This window comes from Mytilus edulis, unplaced genomic scaffold (assembly GCF_963676685.1).
Source record: "Mytilus edulis unplaced genomic scaffold, xbMytEdul2.2 SCAFFOLD_534, whole genome shotgun sequence".
NCBI classification, from domain to species: domain Eukaryota; kingdom Metazoa; phylum Mollusca; class Bivalvia; order Mytilida; family Mytilidae; genus Mytilus; species Mytilus edulis.
Genome location: NW_027267117.1, coordinates 15324 through 29087, shown reverse-complemented (window position 1 = coordinate 29087; position 13764 = coordinate 15324). Strand labels below are relative to the sequence as shown.

Below are 13764 nucleotides of genomic sequence, written 5' to 3'. Positions count from 1 at the left end.
CAATTATTTGTCTGTTTGTCTTTTTCGTTTTTTAGCCATGACGTTGTCGTTTTAATTTTTTCATCTATGAGTTTGACTGTCCCATTGATATATTTCTTCCCTCCTCGTCTGAGGTGAAATTCACGTGATAAAATCATGTGAATTTGATAAGAGTGAAATTATCCTGATTGTGTTCAATATCGTAGCAGCTAGTATAAAAGCTTTGTCTTAGACATGTAAGACATCTATATATGTAGGACTCTAAAGTGCGATGGTACTCTAAAGTGCGATGGTTACGCTAAAGTGCGATGGTCTACACTAAAGTAGGATGGAACACTAGGGTAATGTTTAAAGTCTAAAACATTAAAGTACATGGATGTTAAAACACAAGTCGTTTTGCAAAAGCTAGTAGGCCTATGCTAAGGTATATATAACATACGATGTGATAGGCTTTATGATTTACGGCTTAATTGTATCTAAATTTAAAGGTTTGACCACGTTATAATTGCTATGAAGGTAATGAAGTTGTCACAAAATATAATATTTCCTGTAAATAAGTTTTAACACGTATGGCGTATTGTATAATTGGCGTAGCTTGCCGTTCAAACAGTCTATTGATAATGTGAAAACCTCCCCATACAGTCGTCATTGCAAATACAAAATTCGGCCAATGTTGGAATAAGTATAAACATTTATTTGTACAAGCTTTAATCTTAAGTGCGAAAAAACGGCGGTGTTCGCCTTGATTTATCCTTTTTCGTAGCGAGTACAAATACATGTTATAATTTCCCTCAATGCACAAACTGAGGTCCACAATTTATAATATTTCACCTTTAAAGCATGTACCTTTATTTTACCGGCGTTACAATAAAAGCGACAATATTTTAACGGGGACCGCAAAATAAACTGCAACAAACACAATGATTTTAATGAATTCTTTCGCTTCCAATAATCCCAAATTAAGTTAAGAGGGGGGTGTGGGGGTCAGTGAAAAAACTATGTGAAGTAAGTTTTTTATCCTACATTGTACATTGAACTTTTGATGTCGTCCCTAAGTCTGAAAACAAAAAACTATTTAAACAACTTAAACATAACATTCATGACATACCTCTAATCATACATTTGCAATGTTTCATTGGCCATGTTGGCTGCTGCTCCTTATTTGCACATGAATCAATACAGCACTTTTCAAATCCACTACTAGTCTAGATACATGTATAAATATAGAAATCATCGCCTCTAATGACTTCTGTTTTGTTGATTATTTTCCACTACTTCTTTAAGTGCTTGTACTTTCTTTAAAAATGCTAAAAGAAAAATGTTTAAATGCATAAACATGATAAAAGGAAGTTATGATACATGTAACCGGCAAAATTGCCTCACTTTGACATTTCAAAATAAGACTAACAGATTTGCCCTAAAAAATATGACTTTATAAAAAGCATTTCATCAATTATTTTAATGTTCTTCTGCATCATTTCAAATCAATATGATCACTACAACATTTTAATGAATGAACTGGTTATATTGCATCTCTGATTTTGTCAATCAATGTCAATCTTTGGGCAATAAACATAATACATTTACATGTATTAACATGATTAAGGAATTTGAAATTTTAAGTTACATGTGTATATGAAGATGTGGTATGAGTGCCAATGAGACAACTCTCCATCAAAATAACAATTTATAAATGTAAATTATAGGTCAAGGTACGGCCTTTATGTTTAACATAGAGCCTTGGCTCACACCGAACAGAAAGTATATACATGTATGTATCACAATTTTGTGCTGTATTCGTGTCAGTTCTGACTTTAATACACCTATGTAGATAATAAAATTGAGAATGGAAATGGGGAATATCTATACATTAAATGTCTATCAAACCATCTAATGCCCAATTTTTTTAATTTCTATAGAATTACAACCACATGATTAATTATCTGCCTTTTCACAATGAAAATGACATGAAAAAAAATAGTATAATAACAGCATCACCCTTTTATAAAGTGACTTGTATTTATTTTGTACACTGTTAAACAATCTTTTGTGTCTGGCTTCATGCATTTAGTGATATTTCTTTTCAATTTGGTACTGGATATTGATTGGTATGTCTTATATAAAATTATGAGTGAGTTTTAATTCATGTTTCAAACAAGCAGATAGTACATGTATATGGGTATTAAAATTAGAAAACATTTCAGAAAAGAATACCCACTTTAGAGTGGTCCGTAACAGCGCAAGACACATGTAATCTTATTTTTTTATTTAAATTACCTTTAAAGGAATTATTGAAGCATCATCACGCATGACTGGAGAGGCCCCAGTTTGGCAGTCAGTGCAACCCCCCACTTTTATTAACATTTCTGGATCTGCCACTGTTGACCAATTCAACTAGCTGTGAAAATGAGATAAAGGTTATGTGAAACTTGGCATTCACTACACACAAAACAGTTGACCTATTACTTATTTACTTGGAATGATCAAGTTTTTACATAAACTAAAATCATATAAAATCAAACAGTGACTGTGTATCCCAAACTCTGTGCATGTATGATTGACAAAAGGAGGTCAATGGTTTTCAGGGTGTTTGGTGGTGTTTTGGGTAACGAAAAGACCCACCCCTCTGGATTTCATGTTTTTATGCCCCAGATTTTGCAATCAGGACCCCTCCAACCCCCCTAAAACACAAATACTTTGTTTACAAAATACCCTGTTCTCACAAGAAGGTCATAAATAAGGGACCGGTACCCTATTCTAACCAGCAGGGGGTATCGGGATCGTTCGCCCTGATTACATGTTTGCCCTAGGTTTGTTCGCACTGAGTTTGTTCGCCCTGATAGTCCGTTCGCCCTGGGTTCGTTCGCCCTATATTCATCTATGATATGTATATATGTTACATTAATAAACGAAATATATAAATATATATTTCAATTTATGTTCATGTATATCTATTAAAAGTTAAATACAGAATATTTGGCAAATTTATATTAATTAAATAAAATTTTTGGCTGCATTGTTACACTTTCAGTGATTTTATAATTACTTTTTATTACTAATGATTGAATTTTGATTGCTGATAAGGTATCATTTGAAATCTTTGATATCTCTGATTGTTATATGAATTTTCTTTGATGGATTAATTATAATGAAAATAACATTTTTCTCAAAAAAAATAGTCAGCTTGGATAGATAAAAACACCGATGACAAGTGATCAATGTACAGCAGTGTGACTGTGTTTTTGGTATTTGTTTTACTAAGAGTAATTCAATTTGATAGTGAATGTACAGAAACTTATAACCTAGTCCTAGTAGCAGCTAGCTATAAACAACATGATAAATCGCAAATATTCGGCCAAATTGTAGACTGACTTCAACACATTCAATTATATACATGTACACACAACGCAACACTATTTACTAAAAATTGAAATCAGGGCGAACGGACTCTGGGCGAACAGGTATTAGGGCGAACAGAAACTAGGGCGAACTGGAATCAGGGCGGACGGACCCAGATTCCCAGCGGATACATGTCAACTCGTACTTTCGGCAACTCGTACTCAGCCAACTCGTACTTTCGGCAACTCGTACTTTTACCAACTCGTACTTCTACTAAGTCGTACCCAATATTTTTTTAGCATTATAATATAAGTTTTCTACGTTTATATCAGTAGATATGGATATTTTAACTCCCTGAAGTATCCCAGTGCACCCTGAGGTAGATCCATAGAATATGAAAAGGATATTTTTTACTGAACATTGCGTTGAACATGTCTTAGTTTTTTCGTGTTAGTAGAAAATATTTTTAACATTATAATGCTTCATATTTTATTATTCACCTCAGTACTGATTTATCTAGTGATAGGATTTGTATCTGAAAAAAAATCCTCAAGTGTCAAGGTGTGCTCGATCCTTAGAATATTTGAAGAGATTTTTTACTGAATATTGCGATAAACACGTTGTTTGTTGATGTGTTAACACTTTGTTTTTTGTTTTAAATAAGTATGGCAGTCAGTTCGTTTTCCGTTTGAATTGTTTTACTGGTCATTATAGCTGACTATGAGGTATGGGTGGGTTTTGCTCATGGCTGAAGGCTGTACGATTACCTATAGTTGTTCATTTCTGTGTCATTTTGGTCTCTAGTGAAGAGTTGTCTCATAAGCAATCAGACGAGATCTTCAAAAAAAAAGGACTTTGTGGCAAATAAATCAAGATTTTTATAGAAAATCCACAGCCTTTAAACATAAACCTTAATACACAAATTATTTATTGCAGTTCGCGTGCCGGTGATTAATTGATTGATCATTGCTTCACACCTGAAGTATGTCGATTACCAGTTAATCGGCCCTTATTCACACACGAAGCGTGCCATTAATTATTTAACCGTTATCAAAACAACTTCACACCTGATCTAATCTTTCTGCATACACATGTACGTTTGCACTATATTTTAAAATGTATATTTCATCACAATACTACTATCATTTATATACGTATTGACCTCAATTATGATAAAAGTTAAAATAAAAATTAAGCCAATATTTAGAAGAATTACGAGAGGCGTATTAAAAAAAACCACTAGTATCACTATTATTTACACACATATTGTAAGACATTTTTACAAGGCTTTGTTGCTATTAATAATAGTAATAAGGGTCCTACAAATACAGCTTTTTGAAATATATACTCTTATTGGCCCCAAACATGGACCAAATAACAGGATTAGGGGAAAATATTATTGAGATACACAATTTATATATCGTCTTGCATACATTACAACGTGGACGAACCATGATTGCAATTGAAGATGATCATACATTTCACCATAGTTTATATATTTTTTCTCTAAGCTTGGTTTTTACAACGTTTCAGCCATGCATTTTCTTTTCGGTGAGGATGGTGATTGTTTAAGTATAACTCAACGGCCTTTGATGATCATAGTGCCGCACTTATACCGATTTTTTGTTTTCATTTACTTCTCTCTGTTTATTCTACTTTTAACAAATCCATTCTATTTTTGTAGGTATGTTATCCACTAATGACCACTGATTAGCATATTGTGTACTCATATTATTTTAATGTGCATATCAAATAAATTGCCGTGCAAACAATTTCAAACAATCAATTCTAAGGAATACTAATGATTATAACGATTAGCATTTTATAAGCTTATTTAAAACAATTATGATTGAATTTTATTAACAATGAAAGTTGTTTTTTTATTTGTATTTTGCTATATAATGATATACGAAAGAAAGTTACAATAACTATGCATATAAACTTGATAAATAATATCAAATAAAACATGGTTACGAGTTGGCAAAAATAGGGTACGAGTTGGTTGAGTACGACTTGCCGAAAGTACGAGTTGTCGTGTACCCATTCCCAGCAGGGCATGAAACAGCAACCCTAATTTTTGGCATATTTGTAATATAAAAGTAATATAGGAAGTACCCCCCCCCCCTTTTTCCCAGATACAAACATACCATTCATATGTCGGATAGTGTTGTATTATTATGTTTTATGATATAAACTCATCATGCTCAATGGAACTGAAAGTTGAAGTACATGAAGTATGGAAGATGTCTTAAATTATTTACAGAGTATGGACTATGGTAGTCCAAATAATTATGACGTCTTGAAAGGCTATTATAATTTTTTTCTTTGACGTCTTACTTCGACCGTCAAAGAAAAAAAAATATAATAGCCTTTCAAGACGTCATAATTATTTGGACTAGGACTATGGACGATGTGCACGGTGTGGCGGTACATGGTCGACACAGAGAGAATTTAATGCTTACATCTTTCTGCTTTAAAAATCCATTTTAATAAATGTGAATGATAAATTTATTTTTACCTTTCTTTGTGCTTTCCAAGTGGCAAGTCACCAATCAAAACAAAAACACTTTCCTTTGCGTTGACTTTCATTTCAATCGTTCCCTGGTTTTTTCCAGTGAATCTACAAGTTATCTATTTCCATTTATTTGTTAATCGGTTTGGCCATCAGTTTGAACAACCAGAGTTGTTTATACCATATATCTCTGACTCTGTCCATTCTTGCAGTTAGTTTAAAAAAATTGAAACCTCCATCCGCAGCTCGTGAGCGTCCATAGTATTGCGTCATAGTATACAAAATGGTAACGGTGAGAATTCCGGGTTTGCGTACTCACGTACATTTGCTAAAGTGAGGGTCTGGAAACCGTTTCGGGAGGAAAGAATAAAGAATGATGGACAAATTAAAGTGCAGAATAATGAGAAAAAAATAAAGAAAGGAAAGAGGAGAGTAAAAATGCAAAAAATAGAACAAAGAACATTTGAGAATCATGGGGTTCAACTTCTAAATTATAATTAGACTGAATATTGAAAATTATTGAAAGTAAAGGACACATTATAAATGAAGAAACAGAGAAAATGTTAATGGTCTGAAAATTAAAGATATAAAGGACCCTCATCCAGAACCTTGTATTTATTATTTTTCAATTAGTTTGTTACATTCAGGGGCGGATCCAGGATTTTCAGTTAGGGGGGGGCACAGTTTTATATTCCGGCCGAGCGGAGGGAGGCGAAAAAATTTGGAGTTTTTTTTAGGTAAAATTATTAAAATATTCTTCCAAAGGGGTGAAATGTAGATATTTCGAACTATTGTGCAGTAAAATGAGCAAAAAATTAAAGTTTCAAAATGAAACGGCCATAATCCACACAGGTCTGACAACAATCTACAGATAGACGGACGCAAAGTGAGACGAGACAGTTCACAATTGCTCACCTGACCAATATATTTTGCAAACGAAAATTTCTACTTTTACCAGAGATTTTTTATTTTTTAATTGTCCTTCCATAATATCTGGTTTTTTTACTCTTTTGATTTTCGCAGGTTGTGCCAGACTTTACTGTGTTCGCTAAAAACAATTAAAATCAGAATGAGATGCATTTACGCAGATATCTTTATTTTCTTGGGATGCCAAGCATGTAATACGGTACAGAATTTGACTAAATTTTTAGGTTTGCAAGTGAGAAACAAATATAGACACAGAGATACAAATTAATAAACTAAGCTTCCGCTTGAAACACTATCTTTCATTACGGATATTATGAAAGAATCTCACCTGCCGACTGTTTTCTTGATCGCATCATGATGAAATTTTGAAAGTGAGTAAGGGATGTTTTGGAACTACGATTTATCAAAGAAATTGATTATAAAAACCGGAAATACAATATAACATTTGTATTTACTTTAACTGCTAAAACCTATTATATTTGTCATCAAATGCAGCTACGCGTGTGACACCTTCCCGTTTGAAATAATAACTTTAATAAAGCGTAGGTCAGTTGATTAGTAATCATGTTGATTCTGTTAAACTGACTGTTTTATATACTTTGAATGTTAAAAAACATGGAATGGTCTCTTCTGATACTTAAATATGTTGAAGTCAACCCATGCTTTGCAAATTTTAGGGAAGGGGGGGGGGGGGGCGCACGCCCGCCACGCCCCCGCCTAAATCTGCGCCTGACATTTCTTTTTTCTTTTATGTGGTAGTAGTTTGATAAAATTAGTTGTCATATTTTTTTTTATAGTGACAGTGTTTGAGTTGGTCATGTTGTATAGAAAAGAGAAATTGAGAAGGACGTTTATTCTCAAGAGTTACAACTATTCTAGTAGCATGCTTTGGCAGATTAGAGGAACATAATTTAGTGACTATTGTTTGTCATGATTTTAACATGATAAAATGCTTCTTTCCACTAATTCTAAAGAGCCTCATTGAACAAGACAGAAACTACCTCAGACAATCTGACACTTACTAAGGGGAGACCATTTAACTTAAAAAAAAAGGGGGGGAGTGTTTAAAAAAAAAATCTGACCCCCAATTTAATGAAAAAAAATATATTCTGGTCAGGCAAGCAGATGACAAAAATATTATTCTGAATGTGGATTTCCCACATACCTAATAGTGTTTAATTTTGACAAAATAATTTGATTGATAGCGTCGAAAAACTAATTAAATTTGTACACACTGTGTGCAAAAAAAAACTTCTGAGTCAGAAAAAAATAATCATACCCTCTCTTTTTGAAGTTTAATGCTTTCCCCCTTAATTTAAGTAATCATATAAAATCTGAAAACATATGTTTTTAAACATCAATATGTTTATAGGGTATTACTCAAAACATACGTTAACAACCTGTTTTTAAACATATGTTTACCAGGTGTTACTCAAAACATGCGTTTACCAGGTGTTTTTACAAACATATGTAAACCACATGTTTTCAAACGCATGTTTACCAGGTGTTTCTTAAAACATATGGTAAACATATGGTCAAACGTATGTTTCTCATGTGTTTTGTAAACATGTGTTTCACATGCGTTCATCAACGCATGTTTACCACATGTTTTTCAAACATATGGGAAACGCATGGTTTCAAACACATGTTTACCACCTGTTACTCAAAACACATGGTAAACATATGGTGAAACGCATGTTTACAATACGTTTTCAAGAACACCTGGTAAACATGCGTTGCAATTTTGCCTGTGTAGTATTATGCAAATCCAACATGTACAAATTAAAACAGCTTTTAATACGTTGTCATGTTTTTTTTTAAATAACTTTAAACGATATTTATGATATATTTGTCTTATTTGAGATGAATTTTATGGTAATTTGTAAATTGACATGTTGCTGTATTTTGCCGTGCATGCATTATTATGTTAAGTGTAAAGGTATTGAGTATATATGATGTCCTCTTGTACACCTATGTGTCTGATGTTTAATAATAAAGTATTGTATACTAATAGTAAAGCTTGGACAAAGAATCAATAATTTAGTCAAAGTGCATATATAATGAACTCCAATTGTGTTATTCTTGTATTCCGAATAAATAATAGTGCATTGCATTTTTATCTTATAGCTTATTTCAAACCAGAAGCAATATTTTAATCATAAATATATATATGTATATTATAACAGAAAATTTCAAATACAATTCGAGGCAAGACTACGTAGTAAACATCATTCAAATGCTTGTCCTAAAATTTAAATGGATGTGGCGTATTTCAAATATTTTACTTAATTAGACATTTGCGATACATAACAAACAAATACCATAAACTAAAAAAGAAAGTATTACTATCCCGAAGAATACTTAAAAAAAATACCAGTGCAAGTTGTAAGCTGTTCCTTTTTAATTTCACCCAGGTCTAATGATCGAATGCATGCCACATGCTGATTGGACCAATGCTAGTTAAACAAGACCGCAGTAGTTACAATAATGAAATCCAATAAACATATTACCATTGACTGATTATCTTATCGGAAATGTTAGCTGTGATTTAATTTCATTTAAATATCTTCCAACAATGCAGACAAGGGAACAAATATTTTCTCTGGAAATTTTATTCATTGTTACATTAACATCTCTTTCATCTTCGGCCAATGTAAAATCTATATTTTATTTTATGGAAAAAGATAAAAAGATATCAGATCTTTCTAATTTACAAGAAATAAAAGTCCGTTCGTCAACGGAATGTGCAACAAACTGTGGACGAAATGATGATTGTTTTCTAGCTTCATTTAATTCTATAACAAAACAGTGTTATATTGGAACTTCTGTTTGTCCTGTTTTAAGGACAATACAAACAACAGGTTGGAATACAATACATAAAACAGGTAAGATATTTTTTTTACATTCCATATACTGTATTACCAACTTATTTTTGGCGAACGATTTGTTTTCGAGACTATCGCGAGTAGAAACATAACGCGAATACCAATCGTGCCGAATATGGAAATCTTTGATCTATGCTTTGTTTATATAGATTAGACCTTTGGTTTTCCCGTTTGAATGGTTTTATACTAGTAATTTTGGGGCCCTTTATAGCTTGTTGTTCGGTGTGAGCCAAGGCTCCGTGTTGAAGGCCGTACTTTAACCTATAATGGTTTACTTTTTTAAATTGTTATTTGGATGGAGAGTTGTCTCATTGGCACTCACACCACATCTGCCTTTATCTATTGTCTAATTACATCAAGTAAATTTGAAAATCGCAAAATTAAATCTCCGCAAAGTCGGCTAGAAAAGGAAAAACGCGAAAATAAGTTGTTTTACAGTATTGTTTTTTCTATTTTATCTTATCTGAATAGGACTGTTCTTTCCAGGTGAATTCTCGTCCATTCACATCAAACAAATGGATAACAACTGTCATATTCCTGACTGGGGACAGGCATTTTCTTATGTAGAAAAAGGAAAATGGTGGAATAAATATCAGATTTCTTTACCCTTTAATCTCTATTCATTACCTAACAAAATATATATCACATTCAGTTCAGTTCAGAGAAAGCAACTAGCTCTAAGCAAATGGTAAAACAAACAAAAATGTATTCCTTAAAAACAAAAAAAAAGTTCCATGAAAAGATTGCCCGTTCTAATTGAAAACAAGCTCATAAATGCAAGTTACTGATACGACACCATGCGCTTGTACTTTTATCCCAGCTGTTGTTTGTAAAACTAGGTAACAGAGTTTCGTTATTATAAAGACCATGAACTTGTTTTTTCAAACGTTGACAGCAATTAATTTTAGCCCATCGAAGTCATGCACATGCACAAATTGACAAATATTTTGAGGTTCACGCAAAACCTAAACATAATTTCTAAATATTTTTTTGATCGACGAGACACGGATTTGGTAGAATATACAAATAAACTCATCATAGATACCAGGACTAAATTTTGTACATACGCCAGACGCGCGTTTCGTCTACAAAAGACTCATCCGTGACGCTCGAATCTAAATAGGGTAAAAAGGCCAAATAAAGTATGAAGAGCATTTAGGACCAAAATTCCTAAAAGTTTTGCAAAATACAGCTTATGTAATCTATGTCTGAGGTAGAAAAGCCTTAGTATTTCAAACGCATGTCAGTCGTATTAAATTATAATATGTTAACGTTTGCAAATAGATGTTCATGGTATTCATAGTCAGGTGCCTGTAGATTAGTGGTTGTCATTTGTTGCAGTGTTACAGTTTGTTTTTCGTTTATTATTTTGTACATAAATTAGACCGTAAGTTTTCTCTTTTGTCAATTGGAGGTTCTTTATAGCTGTATGAGCTTGCTTTGCACATTATCGCAGGTTGTACGATGTCATATAGTAGTTAATTTCTGTGCCATTTGGTCTCTTGTAAAGAGTTGTCTCTTCGGCATCCACACCTCATCTTCTTTTTTATAAACCAATCAATCACTCAATTTTTTATTTTTTTTATTTTCAGATAACTGTTTTAAAACATGTAAAGGTAAGTAATTGATACTCTATAAGTTTTGCTCAATTCAATAAAATGTAAGCAAAATATGTATAGAATACTATGCAATTGATAATTCTAATGTAGTAAATAATTTAGTAAATAAGCGCCATGTACACAATGATGTTAAAATAATAAATTTCTACAATAGTTCTATAAAAAGTGGCGAAAAATGGACATTAAAACTCATAAATCGAAAGTAAACTGACCACAGTATGAAAGAAAGAAAATGAAATCAATAGACAAACAATAGTATCCACATCAAAATATATAGAAAACAAAAGACTACGCCCCATGAGCCCAACCAAAAGGTTGCACCTGTTAGTAACAAACCAGTAGCAAGTCCCATTATTTCTGTAAATTTATTTTGCTTCTATGAATATTGTTGGTGGATTTCATAGGTATTTGTTTGCTGACGAGTGTAACCCATGCCGATCACCCACAAACATAATACACACAAACTTGTTTTCCATACATCAATAACCCCTTCAAATTAAGCATTAATACTATAATAGTAAATGAACTATAGTAATGTCCCTATCTTGTGCTATTCACTTGTACGTTTTAAACAATACGCATCCGTAGAGAATAGGTGTATAATTAATTATTTGTTCTTGATAAACATGATTCGTCAGATCCCTATAAATAGAGGTAATACCCAAGGAATTTTATCATGTGAAATTGGTTGTAATAAGAAAATAAAATAGGCTGTGAAAATCAAAATCAGCATTTAACATTTGATGCATTTTATTTGAGAAAGTAAACATTATCAGATGGATAGAGGTTTTATGATATATTGATGAAAAGTTGGTGTTATGGTATACATTTTAGATGGTTAAAATAAGATTGCTGGATCTGTTTTTATCTTAAAGCGAGGATACAAATGATTGTTTTAAATACGCAAATTATAATAAACATAAGGAGACCTGTCATTCTTTAGATCAAAGTATAATTAAGATAGCTGTAGAGTTTTTTGAAAACTCTAGTTGATTTGAAAACTATTATAGCAATCAAAGGTGGATATTTCAATTTAATAAAAACTGAAAATTCTAGTTTTTTAACCTTTTTACATAACCCCTTAATTTGACAGCAATTAACCAAACTACAAAAAAAAAACCTGGAATTTCTTAAAATCTATACTACTTTCCAGGGGCAGATAATTGAGTTTTATAGGCTAATTTAGATAAGTTGAGACGAAATTTGATGGTCAAGACTGAGTCTAAAGCGGTCGAGACTGTTAACTATATGAGGAAGATTAAAAAAGGAGCTGCAAAAGAGATATGTGGCCAAAAAATAGTGATTGGGGAAAATGGAGAATATAGTGTGTTAAAAAAGAGGGACGAAAGATACCAGTGAGACAGTCAAATTCACAAACCGAAAATAAAATGACAACGCCATGGGTAAAATTGAAAAAGACAAACAGACAAACAATAGTACACATGACACAACAGAAAACTAAAGAATAAGCAACACGAACCCAACCAAAAAATTGGGGTGACATCAGTTCCTGTGCCACATGTGGCACCCGTCGTGTTGCTCATTATATAACAAATCCGGTAAATAGTCTAATTCGGTATGTCACATTCATGAAACGGAAGGGGACTAAAGTTACGACGTAAAGAAGATATCCTATATCATCTGCATAAAATAATTATAAGAAAAAGAATTGTGAGATATCACTTTATTATAACTGTTGTAAATTAATCATATTATTTAGGACCTCAGCCGGCAGCATATTTTGAACGCTTCTGTGCTGGTATACCAAATGCCAGGGCTTACTGCTTCACAGATATGGAGTTGGTGATAAAGAACGGCGTGTATGGAAATCTATACTGCGTTCCAGGGGCCGATAAATTACTGTCGTTACCTGCATGCGGAAAATACGTCACAGATATTTTGTCGAATTTGTGTAATGGACAATTTGACTGTAGCGTATCTGTCGGTTCAACGACATTCGGAACAACGAACTGTGGTGGAGGGGAAAATTTGTATATGTATTATCAGTGTGGTAAGTATTGTTAAAATTATTTTCAAGATTTTTAAATAATTGAAATTGCATGTTGGAATTTTTTTTAAACGTTTTCGATACTTTGATGTTTATTTACATAAGGTAAACATTGTTTACTTCTAATTCAGGTGGATTGTGGTGAAAAAATGTTTTATCGGCAATCATACTACATCTTCTATATAGTGTTTTAATATCAAGCTATTCTTAACATTAGGAAAGTTTAGTGAATGAATCATTCATTATTATCATATCTTGTAAATTCCCTGCGCCACCTACTGGCGGATGACAAAAATTTTGTTTAATATAAAATTCCAAAAATCAAAGAAAAAAATCCTTTAAATCTGCTTTACCTACCGACAATTTTATGTTTCTCAACAAACAACTAAAAATTAAGGACTGAAATACTAAACCCGTCTATCATGGAAGAGGTAGATGTTTTGGCTTCTTTTGAAAACGCGCGACACACATCTCTGGTTCTGATATGAAGTTCTT

At 32.5% G+C, this 13764-nt stretch overlaps 1 protein-coding gene and 1 long non-coding RNA gene across 2 annotated transcripts; one reads left to right on the top strand and one right to left on the bottom strand.

The window, feature by feature from the left end:
• Positions 1–1066: 1066 nt before the first annotated feature.
• Positions 1067–6251, bottom strand: LOC139504910 (uncharacterized). The gene is made up of 3 exons (XR_011659451.1): positions 5837–6251; positions 2257–2377; positions 1067–1286 (listed from the first exon to the last, which is right to left on the bottom strand). It is a non-coding gene; the product is annotated as an uncharacterized lncRNA (long non-coding RNA).
• Positions 6252–9415: 3164 nt separating this feature from the next.
• LOC139504909 (uncharacterized) lies at positions 9416–13272 on the top strand (the record flags this gene model as incomplete). Its single annotated transcript, XM_071294790.1, has 3 exons — positions 9416–9642; positions 11235–11258; positions 12982–13272. Coding segments are annotated over exons 1-3 (526 nt in total), but the record flags the coding sequence as incomplete, so codon positions are not given.
• Between the last annotated feature and the right edge of the window lie 492 nt (positions 13273–13764).